General features: G+C 48.3%; 1 protein-coding gene across 7 annotated transcripts in view; it reads left to right on the plus strand.

Moving 5' to 3' along the window:
• The window catches only part of ZMYM3 (zinc finger MYM-type containing 3), a 32,446-nt gene that overhangs the window by 3,804 nt on the left and 5,129 nt on the right, over positions 1-23,513 (plus strand). For 3 of the 7 annotated variants that reach the window (XM_056491663.1, XM_056491661.1, XM_056491662.1), the window contains exons 2-18: positions 6,157-7,053; positions 7,730-7,773; positions 8,149-8,221; positions 8,973-9,264; positions 9,695-9,872; positions 10,237-10,449; positions 11,043-11,193; positions 11,732-11,847; positions 15,222-15,308; positions 15,634-15,784; positions 16,367-16,539; positions 16,967-17,132; positions 20,781-20,839; positions 21,354-21,522; positions 22,108-22,223; positions 22,379-22,553; positions 23,106-23,252. In XM_056491663.1, coding sequence (XP_056347638.1) covers positions 6,171-7,053; positions 7,730-7,773; positions 8,149-8,221; positions 8,973-9,264; positions 9,695-9,872; positions 10,237-10,449; positions 11,043-11,193; positions 11,732-11,847; positions 15,222-15,308; positions 15,634-15,784; positions 16,367-16,539; positions 16,967-17,132; positions 20,781-20,839; positions 21,354-21,522; positions 22,108-22,223; positions 22,379-22,553; positions 23,106-23,252 — 3,193 coding nt within the window. In that variant the 5' untranslated portion in view covers positions 6,157-6,170. Of the gene's footprint in view, positions 1-3,708; positions 3,807-6,156; positions 7,054-7,729; positions 7,774-8,148; positions 8,222-8,972; positions 9,265-9,694; positions 9,873-10,236; positions 10,450-11,042; positions 11,194-11,731; positions 11,848-15,221; positions 15,309-15,633; positions 15,785-16,366; positions 16,540-16,966; positions 17,133-20,780; positions 20,840-21,353; positions 21,523-22,107; positions 22,224-22,378; positions 22,554-23,105; positions 23,253-23,513 lie in introns of all 7 variants that reach the window. The other 4 variants (XM_056491658.1, XM_056491659.1, XM_056491665.1 and 1 more) reach the window with 3 other exon arrangements.

Genomic DNA, 23,513 nt, shown 5'->3' on the forward strand with positions numbered 1-23,513 from the left:
GCCTTCTTTTGTTGTGCTTCTGAGAGTACTTCCAAAGCTCTTTTACCCACTCACCCCTTTCCCCTGCGTTTAACACTATTTTGGCTGTACAAACACCAGGAGAATTTTCTCTTGGACTTGATCACTGAGTGGAGTTGGTTCTTGAAGCTGAATTGCTCTCCAGATAGCATTGCTGCTAAGGGTGTACTTAGACTTGTTATTCCTTTCTCTGTTGCAAAGGCTTGACCCTCAGTGCTTTGGGAGATCTTGGTCTTACAAGATGTGGGGGCATCCAAACCGTTTCAAACTGCTGCCAGGATGGCATTCTGGATGGATGAGGATGCTCCTGTTACCTGTCTTAGCATTTACTGCTATGGTTAGCAGCAGATAATGCTGAGATTGAGAAATGTTGTCAATTATATTTGAAGTGTTGCAGAGAGTCTCCTGGTAAACCTAATTCCAGGCAATTCTGTAAGATTTCTGAAATTTGTCTTTCTTCCACTTTCTTGAAACAGGTGAAGTTTCTGGAATGTAAGCTCCAAGTCCAGTTTGGTCATTCCTTTGATGAATTTACAGGAGACTCATGGTTGTGTTTTGCACAGCAGCACCAGCTGCTCAGTGCTAGAGGATTTAGGCTTTCCGAGTCCAGGGTGACTGTGATACTACATTTGAGGCCTGCAGCCCTGAGCTGGGGCTCCCACTCTAGGAACATCTAGTGGTGATCTTTTGCTGGGTTTGGGACTATCAAAAAACAATTGGTGGACTCTCGATGCTGCTGGTGAAATTCTGGAAAGGCCCTTTTTTCCCCTGTGTACCAGTTACTGTTGTGTAGACAGTCCCAGTCACATGTGAAGACTGCCCTGAAGGGGATGTGATAAAAGCTTCTGCAGTTTGCACTGATTGAGAATGAATTTGGAGGTGAGAAATGTTCACCAAACCCTGCCTGCAAAGCACAAGGTTTGACCAGTGGCATCTGCAGGAGCTGTAACTGACTTGGAGTGAGTCACTGCATGTAAAACCTCCAAGTCACAGCGGGCTTACAGATCCTATGGTCAGTTGTTTAATCATGTGTTTATGAGATTTTCCAGCTTTGATTTCCAGCTTTTTGCATCCTTGTGTGCCTCTGTCTGTATCTCTAAGGAGTTGTCTGCCATAGATCTTTGTGATTTTTTTTGAGATGGGTCATGTCTCCCTGTTTCTTTTCAGTGATCAAAACAGGTTTAGCACTGGAAGGTGTTTTCTAAACCACAGCTTTAAAGCAGTGGGATTCTTGTGACAGATTTTTTTTTTATTTGAAATATCTCAACTCTTCCAGTAACTGTAAGCAGTTGTAGACAGTAGCCAAGAACGTGACAGCGATGGTCTAACATGGCACTGTGTGCAAGTAGCACTGTACTGAATGTCACCAAGTGGGCTTTGTGCTCTTTGAAGACTGAGACTGCAGCTCAAAGAGCTGCCTTTCCAAAAACACTAACAAAATCCTTTCTGCTCCTTTCTGGAGAATTTTGACTGGACTGCAGCATGGTCCACAGTAGTGTGCTTAGTTTACTGGTGATTCTTTGTAAATTAATTTCTGTTGAAGTGAGTTAGCCAATACATAATAAAGGTTTGCAGTGCTTGAATGTAGAATGCTATCAGCTGTCCGGATAAACTCAGATAAGTCACAGCAGAGAAGTTGGCTTCTGCTCAAAGTATGATATTGTTAATGTAGGATATGTTGACTAAAACCATGCTGGTAGGACATGATACTATTTTCTTAATGTTTTATTGATCAGACTATATATTGACACTGTTTTTGTTGAGAAATACTAGGTGAAGTGTTACTGTTTGTTTAAAAATTTGGCACAAAAAATTAGAAGCTTCCTCCAGAGCTCTGCTTATGTCTTACAGACCTTGTAGATGAGAGGTGGCTGAAATGTTGATTTAAGTGTCTTTTGTAGTTACTACTTAATTATTTTCATATTTCAAATGATCTCTAATAGTGAAAAAGATAATCCTTCAGCCTTCAAAAGTATTGGAAATCTGAATACCCATCCATGAACAAAATCCAGGACAGATACCCAAGCAGCTGCTGTTCCTTTGCTAGAGGAAAGCAGTAACTGCATGGCTGTGGGACTTTTTGTGGGCTGTAAGACTTCTGAGATGTTCCCTTCATCGGAAGGGAGTAACAACAGCATTTTTCTTGCTGTCTGTTTTTAATTAAATGTTTGATGGTAGATCCTCATTTCTGTAGGTAGGCCACATATTCCCCTGCTAATGGTTACCTGAGTTACAGCACCACTGATATCTTTAATAAGCTGGATAATGTCCCAGGTAGTTACTTGGATGTGCTTAAGTGGCCTGGCAGAGATGTTGCAGTTTGAGCTTCCAGATCTGAGAGAAGATCCCACGTGCCCCTCTTTGGCAGAAAGAGCTGGGCAGGTCTGGTAGTCACAGGTACTGGGTTTGGCAATCAGTGTTTTGTTCTGTGCCAGTCCTGCATACCTGCGGAGGGGACCCTCAACTGTCGCATCACTTCTTTGGAAGTGCTTACTTGCTATCTGAGGAGCATTCTGCTGCAGACCAACGTGCAAGAGACTTGGCTCCTTCAACTTGTTCTTCCCAAGAATATATATCTCTTACTGAATACTCCAGGGAGTACTTACTCCTAAGTAAGGAGTAAGTTCCCAAATAGAGCAGTTACGTATGCTGCTAACTGCAGGATTTCAGCACACTGCCTCCTCTTGGTTTGGCCAAGTCATGTTGCACTGTACTCTACTTGCTGCCATGGAAAAGAGGAAGATTTTGAGCAGACCAGTGACCAAAACTGTGGTGACTGAGCTGTGCGTTAGCTGGTCCTGAGATAAGAGAGGTGATGACTTGAGGTAGATCATTTCAGCACCTGCCAGAAACAATAAGCTATTCCGTTTCTGTTGTAGAAAGTGAGAAAAGACTTTACCAGAGACAAAGTGCATGTTCTGTTTGCAGCTTGACTAACTCTGGAGCTCAACAGAAGGCCCAGACAAATCTGACTGCCTAGGGCAGACAGCTTCTTACCTTGCTGCAGCAGAGCAGCTCTAATTTCTTCAGGTTGCGTTTGTTTTCAGAGCAACCCACAGAACTGGAAAATACCATTCTTTCCTGTTTTGAGAGCCGCCTTCCTCATCCTTATCAGCTGGTATTTGAAAGCCAGTATAAAGAATTCATTGTCAGGGACATTCCGTGCTTTCCCACTCAGACTGTTTGTCAGCATCACCTTGGGTCCAGCCTCAACTCTTAACTCCATCAGCTTCTGCAGATTCTTTTAAATATATTAAGAGTTGGCATTCTTCTGCCTTGTATCACCTTGGAGTTCTGCTGCAGCAGGTTGAAAATAAATAAAAGGAAAATACTTCTAAAAACTAAATGTTAAGCTGCAGGACTTAAAACCACTGGAATTTTAGGAGGTCCAAAGTATAAATTGGTTCAAAGTCGGATTAGGCAGATTCACAAAGGATTTGCATGGTACAGACTCTTAACAGGGACACTGGCAGTGCAGTTCAAGCCAAGTGGTTCTTCAGCAGCTGAGCCCTTGATTGGAGGATGTGCTGAAGAGGAACATCCTGTTAGTTGTGTTTCTTATTCACTCTCCCCAGGTATCCATTCTTGGTGTAAATAGGAGCAGGATATTCGAGAACATGGTCCTTTCATTGGACTGCAGCAGTCCTTAGCTTTGCGCAATCTAAGAAGAAGTTTTGTTTCCTTTTCCAGAACGTGAGAGCTGTTCTGCTGGGAGGATTCAGACAGAGCTGATGAGAGGGGACAGGACCTCGAGCACAGGGGGCTGTGCTTCCAAACAGAGTGAGCGAGTGAGTGCTCTTACTGCAGCCTTGCCTCTGCAGAAAGGTCTGTTCCAGCCATGTCTCAGTAGTTTGGAGTTGCCTTATTCTGGGGAAATTTTGTTCTTTCAGACTTTTCTGTTGGTCCAGGATGTTGCCATTTAGTCAGAGTTTTGTCTTGCATTGCGTCACCCAAAGTTTGAAAGCCATGTAAACCAGATGCCTGTGGTCCACTTGTCAGGCACATGAGTTCCATGGATTGTTGCTTGCATTATGCTCTGGGAGGGAATGCCCAAATGGATTTCTTATGCTCCAAATGTTTCCTATTTCTACCAAGCAAAGACTAGGCCAGCTGAAAGTGGGAAATCCTTTAGAAGCATCACCTTAGTGGTTCATTGCAAACTTGTGCAAAGTCTGAAGTGATTCTGAATGGTATGTTAGATCTGTTAAGTATACCTATAAATAAATTTTCCTTCTTCATCTGGATGTCTTGAGGTGTTTTTGTTTATTATTGTAGGGTCTCTTGTCTGTCTGTGGAACTGGGTGGGGGATCTTTGAGAAGGAGATACTGTTCCTATTCCGAGCAGCAGAAAAAAAACATGTTTATCATCTTGAGAGGATTCTCACCTGCTTCAAATCCTTAGGACCTTTCTTTCAGAAGTCTTTGTTTCTATTTCACTTTGTTCTTATTTCTGTCAGCCAACCCAAAACATCTATTAGATCCTGTGTTTCTCTGGAATTGGCTTATTCTAAAAATTTTGCCTCATCTTGTAACTAAAAGTGAACTAAAATCTTTATGGGTGAAACTTGCTAAGCATTTCTAAAGATTACATTTGCTTTAGTTTCTGTTTGTGATTGTGAGAACAGTGCTTTATCTGCCACCAGGAAACATAAAACATTATTTTGTATTTAGATAAAATAGGGAGGCAGTGGCTTTGAAATCCAGTTGTTTGGTATGATTTCCTTAAATTCCTGCTCGTATAAGTTTCAGAAGTTGGGTACCTTCTCTGACCAGGTATGTTCTGTTTAGTTCTGAGCAAACCGTTTGTGAGTGAGAACTTGGTTGTCCTTTCAGAAGGAAGGATGCAAATAAAGAGTTAAAACAGCCATCATCAGTGAAATTATATCAGGCTCATATATCATTCCTCCTTCATTGATATAGATGAGTTATGCCCACTGTAAGCCTAAATAAACAAGAGTACTGTCTTCTCATTCAGACCTTAGAACAGTGCTAAATTTAGAATTTGAATTAGCCTGATGGGGAGGGATAGATTGTTGCCACATCATTTGATTCTAGTGCCTTTTTTGTAGTGTCCACTTAAAGCCTGTTTGGGAATATGATGTTATTTCAGGTAGGTCTTACACTGTCTTACCACTTGCAGACTCCAGCTCCTTCTCCCTTCCCCTCTTTGGGTTTGTCAACCATTATCTCCTTGCAGGGGTATAATTCAGTTTTAGACTATATTCCTTGCCTCATCTCAAAGTCTTGACCTTTCTGTCTTACGGTAATGTCAACCATGAGGATCTGGGCTGTTAACTTTCCCTCTGAGGCTGGCAGTCTGCATCACACCTTCCTCTTCAGGTGCACTGTTTGTGCCCTGCAAAGTCACACTGGTCTTTTCTCCTCACTCTGCATTGCATGCTCATGTCTATCTTGCTACTTTTTCTTCTTATGACTGCTTTTAACATCAGAGCTTTACCACCTTTCTTCTTGCCACTCTCCAGAACTCCTCCTAGTTCTAACTTAAGGTTTTCCAATTATTCCGTGCCTGAATATTAGCCTACATGGTTTTGGGGCTATGCAGTAGGCGTAGTTATACTGTAATATTGTTTATATCTGTTGTCTGGCAAGATTAAGGCTTGTTGTCATCCTGTATCTTGTTAAGACTCACACTTCAGGGCTTGAAAGGAGTTATTTCTACCTCTGTGTTTAAGAGGAAAAAAGGTATTTTAAAAATTAAAAGTGTGTTAGCTCCATAAGAACAGATCAGGAGAAAGGACAGACCAGATTATTTGGATAGAGAAGAAGGCAGGGCTGGGGATATTGCTGCAGAACAATGGTGTGGAGCCTCCTGAATTGGTGTTTCTGATACCCCTAATGTGTCATTTAGCATAAGCAAGTTTCTTTGCTGTGCTGTGGTGAGGTGTGTGAGGGCTGTAGAGTTTCCAAAGGTCTATTATACCAAATTACTGCATCCTGCTGCTGACCTTTGTACCCTCACAAGTAGAGGTGATTCACTTGCTGATGTCTGGTATCCTGGTATAGCCTGGCAGCATTCCTGGGCCGTGTTTTAATCCAGCAGTGTTCAGAAGAGTGGACAGTTCATGTCCTATGTTAGACTGCTTTTCATTAACTTGCAAGTCTCTCTCTTATTTCCAGTTGCCATCTTCTAAATGGATTCCAGTGAATTTGCAGGATCTTTGGACCCCCTGTCCTTGCCTGACAAACCACTCATTGGTGATCTCCCCGCTGACATGGAGTTTGGTGAAGATCTCCTGGGCTCCCAGACAGCTTCTACCCAGGAAGTTTCAGTTCTTCAGCCCCCTGGCTGGGATCAATCCAAGCAGATGACTGCAGATGAGGACTTGGGCCTTGTAGTGAAAGCAGACAGCGTGTCTGAGCTAAATAAATCAAATGACTGTGTTCTAGATAAACCTGGTATCTTGAATATGCCGGAGAAACCTGGTGTCTTAGATGATTTGGGTAAAACTTCTGACTTGGTGGAACTGGATAAACCAGAGGATCTGGATGGGCTGTGTAAGGCACAGCCTTCCCAGGATGTGGAGGGTAGACCTGCAGACTCCTCTGCCCTGTCTAGAGAAGCTGTTGATCCAGAAACAGAGAAAGAAGGAGAGGATGCACCAAAAAATCGTTCTGGGGATGTAAAGGAAGATGATGCTGTTGCTATTCCCACAATGTCTGTTGACAATCCCCCTGAATCACCCCAACAAACTATCCCTGACTCCAGGGACCTCAGCAGTGCCCCAGCCAGGGAAGAAACCACAGCACAGTCCTCGAGTCCCACAGTGCCCCCACCCCAACTCAGTCTTAAACAAACAAAGAAGATGAAGTTGAAAGCACCAAGGAAGAGCTCACCTGTGCAGAGGGAAGGGCTGGCACGGGAGGCAGAGGGGCAACTGAGCCCAGATAACAGAACTTCAGCTTTGCCCTCTGAGCCTGTGGAGGAAAAGCAGACAGAGGAAGGGGATGATAATAGGAAGAACTCACTTAAAGAAAACAATGTGCTCAAAGCACAGGAAGCCCTACCATCAACAGGTAAGTTGTTGTCTCAGCAGAACCTGGCTTCCTTTTGCTCAGGAGGTCATCCAGCTACACACTGCTGAAATTGGAATCTACTCTGCATTCCAGCTCATCCCCTGCTATGGAAATAGCCAGCTCTTCTGATGGTCTAGATTTGGGCAAAGCCTCTTGTGTAAAGGGAATGATGTTCTGGTGTGCACAAGCTCTTGCTCTGGCTTTCTTGGCTTTAGCTGATTTTTGATGCTTGTGGAAGCAAGGACCTTCCCCAGTAAAGCTGTGGCTGCACATCAGCTTAGCTCATGCTCTTCATTGCTGGAGTCTTTGCTGGAACTGAGGGTCACCAGCCGGTGTTTCCAATAGGCAAAGTTCCTCTGCCCAGGCTGGCCATCCCCAGGAGATGCTCAGTCTTGGTCAGAAGCAGTTGGAGGCAGCTGCCCAACCAGCCTGCCTCCCCCATATAGGGAGGTCTCCCCATTACAGGGCTCCTCCCAAGCTGTGTGTTTGGATCTGCAACTGCAGGTGGTGGGTTTAGGAGCCTTCCACCACCAGAACTGTATTTGATAGCCAGGACAGGCTGAGGCTTCATGTGCTGACTGACCCAAAGGGTGGCTGGGTTTGGAGAACACCTGTGCTCTTCTGATGGAGAAAAGCAAGATGTTAGATGCAAGCTTCTTCTATGCTTCTGTTCCAGGAGAAAGCCTGTCTGGGAAAAGAAGCGAGCTGCCGGCTGAGAAGGTAAGGAGCATGCAGTCAAGTATGTATGGTACAGGAGCATAGAGCGAGGCTGGCTGTTGTCAGACTCTGTGAGAGACACTGGCTGTCTTGTCAGCCCTCTGGAAAGGAGTTTGCGTGACTCCTGTGCACTGCCACTATGCTGTAATGTGGCTTCCGTGTATCCCTGCTACCCTCAGCTGTTAACTCTCATAAACCTGCTTCCCCCTCTCCTCTGTCTTGCTAGCTCTGATCAGGTATCCATGGAGTTTTATCCATTTTCAGCCTAGGTTTTGGGAAGCCAAATCCCAGAAGTTGGAACTTCACCATAATCTGGTATATTTATTTATGGTTGTCCTAGCTGATTGTTAGCCTAACTATTTTTGGAATGTCTTCTAGGAGCAGAAAAGAAGCGAACGACCCAGAAGATCAGAAACTGCCAGGCCTGAAACTGTGAACTCCTCTGAGAGCAGTGAGTAACCAGGGTTGGCCAATCCCTGTTTTCAGCCAGGGAGAGTGGCCCAGATCCATTGTGGGCAGGTAGTTCATGGTGTGAGTACAGTGGGAACTCTGGAACTTCTGTGCGGTCTTCATCCTGGGGTACTTGCCTTGCTTGCTCAGGGCATTCAGGTCAAAACAGGGAGTGTTGTAGTATTTTTACAGTGGTGTATGGGCACCAAGCACTAAGTAACAGGATGAAATTTGGGGGTGTTCCCAGGAAATCCATCTTCGATCTACTCACCCAGGAACTTCTTCCTTTCTCTCTGTGAGAGCAGGCTGTCTGAAGGAAGGTTGTATCTTGGAGATTTTTCTGGAGAAGTACATGAAGTGGCTGTTCTTTGATATATTGAATGTCACCCTGCCATTACCTAGTATTTGTGTGTTGCTTCTTTATTGCCTGCCTGTGCTAGAATCTGGTAATCAGCACGTTCCCTTTCAGGTTGAAGGTAGAAGTTCACTCTTTGGGCTTCTGTTCAACCTTGGCATATCATGACTTCCTAGACAGGAATTGTATTTAAGCCTGGTTTGTTTAAACACCTCTTGATTCATTTTTAGTTACAACAGAATTTCTTTTAAGGGTCCCTTTATCATTCCACCCAGACAGGAATAAAGTATGTAGAGGGACTCTAGAAAGGTGACTCAGAAAATCCCAGCATGTGTCTCACGGCAGAGTTTCTCACTTCCTAACGAGGGGTTTCTGATCTTCCTCTGCTGCTTTGCAGTTCCAGTCTCTGACGAAGACTCTGATGCGATGGTGGATGATCCCAATGACGAGGATTTCGTTCCTTTCCGTACGCGGCGCTCCACGCGGATGTCACTGCGCGCGCAGATGGCGCAGCGAGCCGCCCGCTCCAGCTTCACCAAGATGACGTGTGCCAACTGCCGGACCCCGCTGCAGAAGGGCCAGACTGCCTACCAGCGAAAAGGGCTTCCTCAGCTCTTCTGCTCCAGCTCCTGCCTCACCACCTTCTCAAAAAAACCGCCTGGCAAGAAGATATGCACCTTCTGCAAAAAGTGTGTGTTCATTCCCCTTTCCTCAGTGCTCCCATGCTTGTGACCCCGCTCACCTGCTCCACAGCTCTCCTGCCAGTCCCCTTCCTATGGCCCTTGTTCACCCATGTCAGTCCTGCCCACTGCCAGCTGTTGCCCCATGTCTTCTTTTACACACTGCCTATCCCATGTTCCCTACACCCCCTTCACATTCTTGCTTTCCTTGCCTGTCCCCAGCCTTAGTGCCCCATATTCCAGTCTCCACTCAAAACAACCTCCTGCATGCTCTGTCTTCAGACACCACTCCCCTGGGCCAGGACAGAAGCTGCTGTGAGACAATTCTTGCCAACTTTTTGGGACACCAGAAAGTCCTGTGCATTGCAGTGAGCCATCCTATCCCTTTGTGACAGGACACACATGTCCCTGCACTAACACATCCCCTCCTGATCCCCAGGGAGATCTGGAACACCAAGGACTCTGTGGTTGCCCAGATTGGTTCAGGTGGCTCTTTCCATGAGTTCTGCACCTCTGTCTGCCTTTCCCTCTACGAGGCCCAGCAGCACAGACCAGCACCTCAGTCTGCAGATGCCTCGGACACCAGCCGCTGCAGTGTTTGCCACAAACCTGGCGAGGTAAACAAATCCCTTGTCCTTCCCATGTCCTGGATGAAGTGCTTAGGATCTGCAGCACTTAGTCTTGGTCAAGACCATATATTTGCCAGGTGTGAGGCCTGAGTTAGCCAGCCCCTGAGCTGGCTTGAGCTCACTCCTAAGCTTTTCCTTGCCCTGAGGCTCACTGCTTCCTGCCACTCTGCTCTCCCAGCTGCTCCTCTGACTTTTGGCAAGGGAAGCCACTCCGAGTCCACACCAGCTTCCAGTATGGCACTTCCCAAAGTTTCAGTGCCTGTTATCCCCAGGGCTGTGCTTGTAGTGGTGCAGCTGCATTGGAAGGAGGCACATGGTGGTTTGGGGAGTGACAGCAGTGATGTCTCTGCAGATCCAGCACGAGGTCAGCAATGGGAACGTGGTTCACCGCATCTGCAGTGATGCCTGCTTCACCAAGTTCCGCGCCACCAAGGGGCTGAAAACGAACTGCTGTGACAACTGTGGACTTTATATCTACAACAAGGGCTTGCCCCTGGAATACCTCTTCCATGAAGGCCAGCAAAAACGGTTTTGCAACTCTGCGTGTCTCAACAGTTACAAGAAGGTGTGTGGGGGCAGCTGCCTGGGATGGGGAGGTTCTCTGTGAGCACAAAGCAACTTTGCTTGGTGTGGCACAGGGCATTTTATTAAATAGCAGGTGACTCGAATCTCCTTGCTCTTTTATTGCTGACAAAGCAGTTTAAAGATTTCTGTGAGGAAGTCTGAAGCAGGCAAACAGAATTGATTTAATCTGCATGGGGCCCACCATGGACCTAAGCATGGGTCAGAAAGTCAGTGAGCTGATGGCAGAGTGACACTGGTATATGCAGTTAGCATGGACTGGCTTCTGGATGTCTCCCTAAAGCTGGGCTGGACATCTTCCTCTGTCACCTGAGCAGTCTTCATTTAATTGTCTTGGAAGGGATTGCCAGACTCTATTCCTGCCAGGCTACCCTTGAAATAAGGAGTTGAAGTGCCAAAGGCACCTTTTTTTGCTACCACCACCTGAATCTGCAGACTGTAAGCTGTACCTGGCATCAGGTGGTCAGTGCAAGAGAGCCGTCCTGTAGTGGATGCAGCAGTGGGGTGGGATGTGGTAGCTGGACATTGCCAGCTGTGATGGTCTCCTGGAAGCTCTCTTCTGCTCTGTGTTTGCAGAAGAACACTCGGGTCTACCCCTGCATGTGGTGCAAGACACTGTGCAAGAACTTTGACATGCTGCCCAACGTGGATCGCAGTGGCAAGATGGGCCTGTTCTGCTCCATTTGCTGCACTACCTCCCACAAAGTGAAGCAGTCAGGCTTAGTTGGTAAGCACCTGTGTAGAGGGAATCATCACCTCTCCACTCTTAATTCCTTCCTTAGTATTGTTTATTGCTTGTGGATGGGACTGAAAAGAAGGTAAAAGCCTGGGGGGAAGAATCCAGTGAGACAAGTGGAATTACAGAGGGAGGAGCCCTTGCAGTATGTAGACATCTTAATACAGAGGGTAGTGTACATTGCTGTTCTTGAGAATGCAGGGAGCAGTTGTAGTGCTGGATTGTGCTGGCATTGCCCTTTCTATTACATGGGGTACTGGGATGTCCAGAAATGGGACAAGTATTGCAGCCTGTTTTGTCCAAATTCCTATAGAGCCAGGGTCACTTCCTTGAACCTCTCTGCTCTCCATCTGTTTAACATTTCTGTCCTAGCAGAATCTGGTGCTCTTAGTGTTCTGGTGTTCTTGTCCCTTGCTTTTAGATAATAGCTTGACAGACTGAGGATGAATGAGTAGTTTGTATGCCATTCTCAGAATCCAGTCCCACATCCTGTGCTGCTGCTCTCACCAATTCCTATCTGTTTCATCAGGTCCCCCTAGACCCTGCAGCTTCTGCAGAAAGAGTTTATCTGAACCCTGCTATTACAACAAGACAGACCGGGTTGTGTACCAGTTCTGCAGCCCCAGCTGCTGGACCAAATTCCAGGTACTGAAATATCTTTTATGCTGGGCTGGGCTGTGAAGCTCATGCCTCCTTTCACACTAAGCAGGGGCTCCTCAGGGAGCATTCCTAAGAAAGTCTCTTCTGTAGCACAGGAGTTGCAGTGACTGTAATTGCTCAAATCCCAGTCTTGGCCCTATCTCCCCCATCCTCCACTGGGATAAGGTGGACTGTAATTCACTCCTGTCTGTGGTTATGCCCAGCAGGAGGGCTGTGCAGAGCTGTGCTGCATGAGTGGTTTGAGATAGAGTGGCCATACGAGAGCACAAGCAAATGCACAAGTAAGCCAGCAAAGCACAAGTGCACACCTGATAGCTGAGTGGAAAGGGGCAGAGCTGCCCTCTCAGCCAGGTGTCACTGAGATAAATAAGTCTTCCAGGATGTGTTGTCTAAAAATTTACAACTAGCAGGCCTTGGATACATCTTGTTTAATAATCCTCAAAGGCTTGACTGGTGATTTTTAAATCTTCTGATGTTAAGTTTGAGCATATATGAGATGTCTGTGGTATTCATAGGCAACTTCAAGAATATTAGTTTTGTGCAGTTGTCAAAGAACAAACTAACAGCCAGGAAGACATGAGAAACTAATGCCAGGACCAGTCTTTGGCAACTGAAAAAACATAGAGAATCTGGAGGTAAGAGTTAGTTACTGGCAGTTGCAGCATTTAATTCTGAGATTTAGTTTGTTTCAGGTTTGTTAGGTTTTTTTGGGGGGAGGGAGGCATTTGGTTGGTTGGGGTTTTTGGTGGGTTTATTTTTGTTTCTGTTTGTTTATTTGGGTTTTTTTAATGAATCCTTGATGTAATCCTTCACTGGGGTCACAAATAGTATGAATAGTGTAGCTATAGAGCTTTTAGCATTGTAGACTTCATAAGACTGGAATCATAGAACAGTTTGGTTTGAAAGGGACCTTTAGAAGTCATCTAGGCCAATCTCCTCTGCAGTGAGCAGGGATATTTTCAACTAGATCAGGTTGCTCAGAGCTCTGTCCAATCTGACCTTGAATATTTCCAGGGTTAGGGTACCTACCTATGCCAGTGTTTCACCATCCTCATTGTAAAAAAAACTTCTTTATAGTTAATCTCAATATGCTCTCTTTTAGATTAAAACAATTACCCCTTGTCCTATTGCAGCAGGCTCTGCTAAAAATGTGTGTCCCCATCTTGCTTATAAGCCCCTTTTAAGTATTGAAAGGCCACAATAAGGTCTCCCCAGAGCCTTCTCCAAGCTGAATAATCCCCTCTGTCAGCCCTTCTTGACAGGAGAACTGTTCCAACCTTCTGGTCGTTTTCATGGCCTCCTCTGGACTTGCTCCAACAGGTCCATGTCCTTCCTGTGCTGGGGACCCCAGAGCTGGAGGCAGCACTGCAGCTGGGTCTGACCAGAGTGGAGCAGAGGGGCAGAATCCCCTCCCTCCTCTGCTGCCCACAGGGCTTTTGCTGCAGCCCAGGACACACTTGGCTCTCTGGGCTGTGAGTGCACATGGCTGGGTCATGTTCAGCCTCTCTTCCCCCACATCCCCAAGTCATTCTCTGCAGGGCTGCTCTCCATTTGTTCATCCCTGATCCTGGATCAATAGTGGGATTGCCCTGCCCCAGGTGCAGCACCTTGTACTTGGCCTTGTTGAACCTCATGGGATTCTCATGGACAACTGCTCAAGCTTGTCCAGGTCCCTGTGGATGTCACTCTGTCCCTCAGGCATTTCAACTGAACAACTCAGCTGGTGTCCTCTGCAAACTTGCTGAGGGTGCTCTCAATCTACTGTGTCCTTGATGAAGACATGGAACTCCTGCTCCTAGTAAAGGCCCTGAGATTCACCACTTGTCACTGATCTTCATCTGGACATTGAACCTTTGGCCACTACCTTCTGGATGCAACCATCCAACCAAATTCCTCATCCACCAAACACCAGCCATCAAATCATCCTTCTCCAATTTAGAGAGAAGGGTGTTGTAGGGAACTGTGCCTTTACAGAATCTCTGGAGAGATAACACCCACAGCTCTTTGCTTCTTCACTGATGTAGTCTCTCCATTGAGGAAGACAAGTAGGTTGGTCAGGCAGGACTTGCCCTTGGTGCAACTCTGCTGGCTGTGATGGTACTTCCTGTCCTCCATGTGCCTCAGGACAGCTTCTGGAAGGATCTGTTCCATGATTTTTGCAGGCACTCCACAGTACAGTTGTTTCCACAGTCTTCCTTTCTACCCATTTTAGAAATGGTTGGAACTTTTTTCCTTTTCCCAACTGGGACTTCATTAATTCACCTAACTTGAATTATTACCATATAAAATCAGCATTGTAAATATATGAGTAAACCCATGCATCTCCTGGATTAGGAACTGTCTTGCTGGCACATCTCAGAACACACTTGACAAAGAAAAAACACTGAAGAAAATGTTTCAAGATGGCTTCTTGAGGATCAGTGTTAAACCTAAGGACTTCAACAACTTCATCAGTCATTTGGCAATAAAGTCAAAATAAACATGATGAAATTTAGCAGATGAAACAAAAACTGATGAAGTGTTAGCCAATGCTGCATTCAGGGTAGTCACAGAAAACAAAGCAATTGGATTAATTGACAAGGCTGGTTCCTCCTAATGTGTGCTTAAACACAGTTTCAGTCCAAGATCCTGGGAAAGTAAGGGTTTTGAAAAGGCCATGGAATTACAGTAGATAAACTATTCAATATGAGCATCTCAGTTTACAGCCACACAGAGAAGGATTAATTTATTGCAAGTACAAGCAGATGAACATAGAGTTAACATTTGAGGGCCAGGGAGCAGAAGGGCTGCCTAGAATGATGCACATATAACAAGGATGTTCTCCAATGTCCACTTCATTTTCAATGCTGAAGAAAAGTTAGAAGTATTCTGAGAAAAAACAAAAAATTAAATTTGGGCTTGGAAAACACTTGTACTGAGGCACTTGCAGAGTGTCTTATCTGAGGTTATCAGAAAGAAAACCAGGAATGATTTTGTTAATAAATACAGCCTTGTGGATAAGACACCAAATGCTAAATGCATTGTGGACAGGACACCAAATGCTGTTTAATCTAGCAGAAAATGGGATGAGAGACTTCTTGAATTTTTAAGTTGCATTATCTTGAAAATAGAAATCAGGCATCTGTGCATCAAGAACTTTTAGAGAAATCTTCCGAAGAGGTAGCAGAGCCCTCATCATTTAAGTTTTCAAATCCAGCAGCGTGGCAGCTTGAAAGCTTTCCTTCCTGGGAAGAGCTGAGCCCAGCACTGTGGAAGCAATGTGAAATTGCTCTCAAGAATTAGCAGTGGTGGCAGTGTGAGGCAGGTGCCTGCTGCCCTCCAGGTGCTCTCCCCCCATGAGCTGTCTCTGTCTCCTGCAGCGCACCAGCCCAGAAGGAGGGATCCACCTCAACTGCCATTACTGTCACAATCTGTTCAGTGGGAAGCCGGAGATCCTGGACTGGCAGGTGAGGACTTCCCCCGGGGGGATGTTGAGGTGGAGGCCAACACTGCTGAGAACCTCTGGGGTACATCCTCTCCCTGCTCTAAGTAGAGCTCCTCCTGTGCTGGTCCTCTGAATGCCTTAGCTGCAGAGATGTGCCTGGAGACTGTGCTGAGTGCAGCACTCCTGATGTTCAGCAGGATGTCAGAAGGGCAGGAGACTATCCCTGCCAAATCCTGTGCCAGGAGAGCTGGGGATTTGATTCAGCCCCATAGTCTTTCTCTTGCTTCCTTGAGAAGTGTGGGAACCTCCTGCCAGCCTGGCTGATCTGGCTGTGGTCTCTTTGGCAGGACAAGGTGTATCAGTTCTGCTGCAAGGACTGCTGCGAGGACTTCAAGAGGCTGCGTGGGGTGGTGTCTCAGTGTGAGCACTGCAAGCAGGAGAAGCTGCTGCATGAGAAGATCCGTTTCTCTGGAGTGGAGAAGAACTTCTGCAGTGAAGGTACTTGGGGAAGACATGGGAGAGGTAGACCCCCCCCATGCCAGCCCACGCTGGGGGAGGAGAAGAGAGCATGGAGAGGAACAGAGGGGAGAGTGTCTTAGCCAGGCCCTGGGGCAAGAGCCTTGCCATGCAGTGAAGGGAGGACTGTTGTGGGGATGGCTTGCTGTCCAGCCAGGCCCTAGGGCAAGATCTTTACCATTCATTGTGTCCTTGGGGAGGGCTTTCTCACAGCTTTTCTCTCTCTGGGGGCTGGGGAGACAGCAGGTGGCAGCTCCGCTCCTCCTGTCATCATGCACTTCTACGCTCTTGCGTCTGGGCTGGCCTGACCTGGCCTTGCCCGCCTGCTGGGTTCCTGCACACAGGAGGTTGGAGTCAGACTCTTCCTAGAAGCATGGAGGTGAGAGATGGCAAGTCCCCGTGAGGTCCCATCTTATCCCAGCCCCAGGGGCCAGTGCTGGATTGTTCCCTACAGTGTGTTGCGTGTGCTCTGTTGTCTCCACAGACCTGGATTCTGGTCATGTTTGGGTCAGGGAGGCCCCCAGTTCATCCTGGGAAGGTTTCACTCCTATTGTTTCTCCGCAGGGTGTGTGCTTCTTTACAAACAGGATTTCACCAAGAACCTGGGCCTGTGCTGCATCACCTGCACCTACTGTTCTCAGACCTGCCAGCGGGCGGTCACCGAGCAGCTGGAGGGCAGCACCTGGGACTTCTGTAGTGAAGACTGCAAAAGCAAATACTTGCTCTGGTACTTCAAGGTCAGTATTGGTACTGGCAGCTTGTGCTAAGTGCTGTGGTGGGCACAGCACCCAGATAAGTGGGCATTGCACTGAGGAAGTTCGCACTGTTGGAGTCTGGCTGGCACTGCTGCGGAGAACCTGGCACTGCTGGAGTCCTGCCTGGCAATGACGGGACACTGCTACGGGGAAGCTCATGTAGCTGGAGTCCCCAGCTGATCCTGCCAGACAGAGCACTGCACTGAGGAAGCTCACAGTGCTGGATCCGTGGCCAGTGCTGCTGTGAGAAGTTCGCACCGCTGGAGTCCCTGGCTGGCATTGGCAGGGCACTGCTGTGGGGAAGCTCACTGCACCTTGCGATGTGCACCTTTCACTGGAGAGTTGTGTTGCACTCGGAGGGGGTGTGGTTAGTTACTCGTTGTTTCTCTCCTGCTGATGCGGGCTTTAGGCAGCTCGGTGCCATGCCTGCAAGCGTCAGGGGAAGCTGCTGGAAACCATCCACTGGCGGGGGCAAATCAAACACTTCTGCAACCAGCAGTGTCTGCTGCGATTTTACAATCAACAGAACCAGCCCAACCTGGACACGCAGAAGGGGCCCGAGAGCCTGCTGAACAGTGAGTAGGAGGGAGGGAGGTGACCTGCATAGCTCAGTCTGAGAGACTCAGGGAAAACTCAACAGCAGGGGGTGGAAGCTGCCTGCCTGGGACTGGAGGAGACGCTAGGGAACAATCCTGCACTGGCCCCTGGGGGGGAAAGGACGGAGTGGGACCTAATGGGCTTCTCCATCTCTAACATCTATGGTTCTATGACACACAGGGCCCAGACGGGAGGAGCCGGTGCCAGCGTGCTGCCTGTAGCTCACACTCTTAGCGAGGATACTCAGGGATTTAACATCCTCAAGTTGCCAGCGGAGAGCTCGATTTACAGGGTTAGGGGACAGCGTGGTTTGGCATGACAATCCACCTGCAGCCTCACACCACCTCCGAGCTGTGACCTTCTCAGATCTCATAAACTAATCTGGATTGGGCCAGGTCAGTGCTTGGATGGGAAACATTCAAGGACAAAGAAGGGTGCTGCAGGAAGTGGTGCTGATGATGCTGTAGGTGGGCTCTCCTTCAGCCAGAGCTGAACCTAGAACGGTCTTGAGGGAGCACTGAGCTGCTGGAGGCACTGTGTCTTGCGCTGTTAGATTGGAGTCCTACCACTTACCCAGAGTTCACCGCAGCTTGGGGGAGTTGCCAGCCCAGATAACCCCATTCTGCATCCATGAAGTTCCAGCTGGAGAGGAGATTTTCGCTGCCTGTTGCCCCATTTCCCATCATTAACTCGAGCCAGTTCCTTATGGAAGATTGCAAAGTGCTTTGGGATCCCTCAGGATGGAAGGTGCTCCTAGTGACAGTGACAAGACACCGCTTGGCCCTTGGACACCTGCAGTCTCATTATGCTTGGTCTTTCATAGGCCATGATCTCCTGGTGAACTGGGGGATATAGTTAAAGTGCTTACAGCTTGTGGTGGGACTTGCTGCAGTGCATCAAACTTCAACACATACCTGCATCAGAGGTTCAGGGCTTTGCTAGCCTCCCTGTGATTTCATGATGTGTAAAACCCTGGCTAGGGTGTGCCAAGGAGGGGAGACCAAGACAAGGACCTTCACATGAGAGGCCTCATCCTGCATCTCCAGACTCTTGAGGTTCCTCCCCTGACTGTCGTGTGCTGATCATAGGACAGGGGAAGCTCTGGATGTTGTTGCTGCTTAGGCAGCAAAGCACAACAAAGCACAACTGCTCTGCCAGGAGCAGCAGGTTCCCCCAGCTATGGGAAGCCCAACCTGCCTTCCAAGAGCCACGCTCTGTAACAGGCTGTGTGAGGTGACAGCTCAAGTGGCAGCACAATGGAGTGACATGGATAAGGAACTGTTGGTTTCTGCTGCCACAGGGGTGCCCATGGGAATTCTGCTTGGTTCACAGTGCTCTGCTGCCCAAGGGAGGAAGAGGTGTGTGACGTGCTGGTTCCTGTAGCTCACTAAGTGATTCCACAGCCCTAGCCATGCTGTTCCATTTGTCCTCTGCTGTTAAAGCATGTCTCTTTTGAGACATCTGTGACATGGCTTTTGGGACAAGATCTGCCTGCAGAGGGAAGCATGTTCCACACTATTTAGCCGTTGTCTCCTTGAAGCCATGGACCACAAGACTGAGAAGAACCTTCACCACCACCAACAACCATGGGAGTCTCAGGCCTCCTCCACCACATCTCTGGAGGCCCCCCAGAACTCTGCTGCTTGGCATGTGGGGCATCACTCTTCACCGTGCCACAGCTGCTTCTCTGTGCAACCCGTAAGGACTAAAAGGAGCCAAGGAAAAGCTCATCATCAGTTGTCAGTGCTCAGCTGAGCACGAGTTCCAGACTGCCCCAGCAGTTGCTGTGCTTAGTGGATGCTGCTGGTGCAGTATGCTACCCCCAAATGTGGGGTAGCTGTGGACATCCTTGCCCCAGGACTGTAGCATACTGCTGAGTATATAAAGGAAGGATGCTGAAGCCAGGATTCACTTACACAGAGAGCTTTCCAGCCCAGCTGTGCTGTGCAGGGTGTTTTGAGAGGACCAGCTTCTGCATGGTGTCCTGTGGACTTGACAGCTGCATTGCCAGCTTACAAGGGACTACCTGGATTTCAGGCTCATCTTGGACAGAGCTGCTTATTCTTGCTTACTCTTTTGCAGCCAGTGATTGCCTGAAACCATAAATTCCTGTGATCCAGTGGCTGCTACCAGTCTGGTGATCCTGAGAGTTCTTGTAGCTGATCATACAAGCAGTTCCCTTACTTGGAACAGTTCATGTAGTGTGGGATTGAGGAGCTTCTGCTTCAAAATTGTGCCCAAAGGCTTCCAAGAGGAGCTGGCTCTGGACTGGGCTGTCCAGCTGGAGAGGGTAGAAATCACAGTTGTGGCAGGCAGTACCTTGACAGCTCCTTGTTGGTGTTGGAATGAGAATAAAAACAAACTGCAGCTCTCCTGGAAGCCTGGACAGATAGCACATGACAGGAGAATCTTGTTTTCTTTACTCTTTAATCTTTGGCCAGTGGGGCGATCATGTTTGCATTAGATTCTGCTGCAGTAGAAATTCTGCTTATATGCCATAGCTTGTCTTTTCTCATTCAGGCCATTGGTGTTTCCTACCTGGACCTGCTGCCCATCCACTTTGGGTTGTCAGGGTGAGTTCTTGACCCCTGAGACTGCTACAGTTCCTATGGCTGAATGCTTAGCTGCAGACTAGGGAGCTTCCTCCAGCTGGGATTTATCTGTTGTCCCCTGTGGAGGTCAGCAAGTGGAGCCTGATGGGCCTCAAATTGTACAAGAATTATCCTGCATTTCCTCGGGTCAGAGGAAGTCTTCACAGTGTGAATGTCCCTGTGTTGGACCTTTAGGAATCTGGGTCTTTCCTGAAGGACTTGTCTGTGTGTAGGAGTTGTGAATGGACCCGCCACTGCCTTTGGGTGCTGGGATCTGCTGCGGTCCTTGCAGGGGTCACCTTCATGCATGGCCCACTGGTGGAAGGCAATTCTTTTTGCCAGCCACATGGGTAACTAGGGATCACTGGAGGCTGGGATGAAGGTGCTCTGTTAGCTCACCAGCCTTTGAGGTGGGTGCAGGTTTTCTGCAGAGCACATGATCTGGAATTGCCATCCAAGGCAGGGTGATCCTGTCCCCATCTGAGACCAGCGTCTGCCACATGCGCCTCTTACCTGCAGGTGATCCTTTCTTTCCTCAGGGGAATGGACTGCATCCCTAGGGCTGGGGCAAAGCTGTCTCTCTGCTTTCTGGGATTTCTCATAATGCTGCTACTAGCTCTGTCACCTTCTTCCTAGGGATCTCGAAGCACTTTGCCAAGATATTTGTTGCAGGGATATGGAGGCACAGGGAGGGGCCATGGCTCGGTACAGCAAGCCAATAGGCAGAGCTGGGATTAGAGCCCTGGATTCCTCTCTCTACAAGGGGCTGGGATTTCTCCTGACCTGCTGTGATGGGGAAGGGGTGGACTGTAAGGAAGCACAAAATGACATGGGAATAAGTTGATTTTGGAGTTTTAGTGTCTTCTGAGGTGTTAGGGCTAGAGATTGTGGAAACATTACCTGTTCCTGGAGTGGCCAGGAGCAGTTTCTGGCGAGCCTGTCCCTGCTCTCTGGCTGCTTGCACCTCCAGTCCCAGCAGTGGGACATGTTGGCCCAGGAGCTCTTGAACTTAAGAGTTGTTGCTTTCTCTTACAGGTCAGACTTCAGAGCCAAAACCAGCTGTCCCTTCCCCGCAGAAGGCAGAAACTAACATGGTAAGACCCATGGGAGGTAGGAGTTTGCAAGACAAAGGGGCTGTCCCCGAAGAGAGGACAGTTCTGCCATTGCTCAGGGAGATTTCATTCTTCTACAAGCAATTCATTTTGAGATGTCTGGGTAGTGGGACATGAAAAGAATTCTTAGGAAGGTAGCATCAACATATCTCCTGCAAGTGGGAAGAATATCTTGACACTGTTGACACTAGCTCCTTTTTGCACAGTGCTTTCCTGTGCCTGGGTATAGTTGCTGTCCCACTGTTCCCCTCTACCCCATGGGACAGGAGCCACCATTGCCAGACTCCTGGCACAGCAGAGGCAGCACACAGGCTTGCTGCCTGCCAGGAACAGCTTGGCAGTCCTTCATCACAGCCTGATCATGGGAGTGTCCATGTGCTGGGGATTGTCAAGCTCCAGGAGGTGCTTTGGAGTCATTCCATCTGCACCTGTAGTAGGGAAGAGATTGTGCTGGCCTTAGGTGGATGCCAACCTCCTGCTTTCTGCATTTCCCCAGCTGTCAGCAAAGGCCTCCTCAGCCCAAACATCTCCAGCTGTGCCGCCTCCCGCCCCACCTCTGGTTCCAGCCACACCGCGGAAAAACAAAGCTGCCATGTGTAAACCACTGATGCAGAACCGGGGTGTGTCCTGCAAGTTTGAGATGAAGTCCAAAGGATGTCAGACAGGTAGGAAAACAAGACTTAACTATTGGATTACAAGGGCATTTTGGAAAGGCAAGTGGTACATCCCTGCTCCAGACTAACTGCGAATCCAGCCTGAAATAGCAGGCTGGGTGTTTGGCACCATGCTGAGGAGTCTCTTTGCAGGTGTAGGGCACACATGGCAGGGCTGGGGGTGGGGAGCCCATTTCCATCACCAGCAAAAGGAGAGATGTAGAGAGCTCTGTAGCATGATCTACCTCTTGTGGGACAGCTCCTGTTCCTCTGGAGATCATTAGCTTGTCTGAGGGCTGTCTGCTAAATAGGTTCCACTCTAGTCCCTGTTGGGTGTGTGTATGGTCTGCAGCATATGCAAGGCAACTAGATTTCTTAGCAGGGGTGTGTAAGAGCAGGATTTGTACTTCTGGCTAAGACAAGCCTCTCTTGTTTCTGGCCTTGACTTGCTGCTATTCCAGCTCTGCCCCTGAGTACTAGAAGCTGGTGGCTGGAAGGGCTGTGGTGCTGGATGGCTGGGGGCATGGCAGCATGCAGCAGAACTGGGTGGACGAACTTGTGGGATTAAGGTCACTGATGTATTTTTGCTCTTGTCAGAGGCTGACTGGAAGCCCCAGCTGGTTGTGTTGCCAATCCCTGTCCCGATCTTCGTGCCTGTGCCTATGCATATGTACTGCCAGAAAGTACCTGTGCCTTTCTCCATGCCTGTCCCAGTAAGTAACACGCTTCACCTGCTTGTGTTCCCCTGCTGTTGTGATCCTGCCTTGCTGAAGTCTCCCTGCTTCTCCGTTCATGCTCTTCTCCTGCCTCTGCTTTTATGTCAGTCTACTGAATGTCAGTTTTCTGCCTGGTGTGCTGCTGTCCACAGGTGCCTGTGCCAATGTTCTTGCCCACCACACTGGAGAGCACAGAGAAGATTGTGGAGACCATTGAGGAACTAAAAGTGAAGATCCCTTCCAATCCCCTAGAGGCTGACATCCTGGCCATGGCTGAGATGATTGCAGAGGCTGAGGAACTGGACAAAGCCTCCTCAGACCTGTGTGGTAGGTTCTGCCATGTCTTGGTCTGGTCCAACAGCTGGGATCAAGGGCAGTTTGCCAGCTCTTGGAGCTAAAACACCTGCCAGGATTGTGGCTCTCCCAAAACCTTTGGAAAGGAAGCAGGGAAAAGTAAGTCCTCAGCTTCTGCTGAGGAGGTACCAGAAGGGAAGGGCTGCAGCAGGGAGCAGTGTCTGCTACTCTCCCTTTTGGGGGTGCCAGTCATGTGGCACATGTGCAGCTCTTAGTTTATTCGGGTGGCTGTTCAGATTCGTCCCTGAAGCATCCTCCATGATACAAAAGGTAGCTTCATGCAGCCCTGGTCTTGCAGGTTTTTTCACTTGGGGGCTGCATTCCTACTAATTGCAGTGATGGGGGTTGTGGCTGGGGAGACAACAACCTTCCAATGTCTTGCTGTCCAAGGAAAGCTGGAAAGCTCAGATGTTGTGGGGCTGCTCTGAGTACAGGGACCCTGACTTCATTTTTCTAGCTATCACAGGGAAAATAGACAAAAGACTTTCAAGAAAGTTTGGTTTATGATGAACTTTCCCATTTCAGACCTGGTGAGTAACCAGAGTGCAGAGGGTCTCCTGGAGGACTGTGATCTGTTTGGACCAGCACGGGACGATGTGTTGGCTATGGCTGTCAAGATGGCAAATGTCCTCGATGAACCCGGCCAGGACCTGGAGGCTGACTTCCCTAAGAGTAAGAGCTGGGTGACACAGCGGTGCAGGGCTGCTGAGGGTCCTCCCACTGCCCTCAGCTGTGTGCACTTAACCTCCTCATGCCCTCTGACTAACCTGGTGTGAGAGCCCTGCAGGGACTGCTTGCAGCAGGGGTGGGGAGACCTCCACTTCTGAAGGAGTGTGTGTTTGTCCAGACTAAACTTTCCTGTTGTGAACATAAGACCTTGAGAAGGGGATGTGAAAAGCTGATCTTAACAACATAGAGCAGGGCAGCAGCACT

The sequence above is a fragment of the Oenanthe melanoleuca genome, chromosome 4A, assembly GCF_029582105.1.
Source record: "Oenanthe melanoleuca isolate GR-GAL-2019-014 chromosome 4A, OMel1.0, whole genome shotgun sequence".
Taxonomy (NCBI): domain Eukaryota; kingdom Metazoa; phylum Chordata; class Aves; order Passeriformes; family Muscicapidae; genus Oenanthe; species Oenanthe melanoleuca.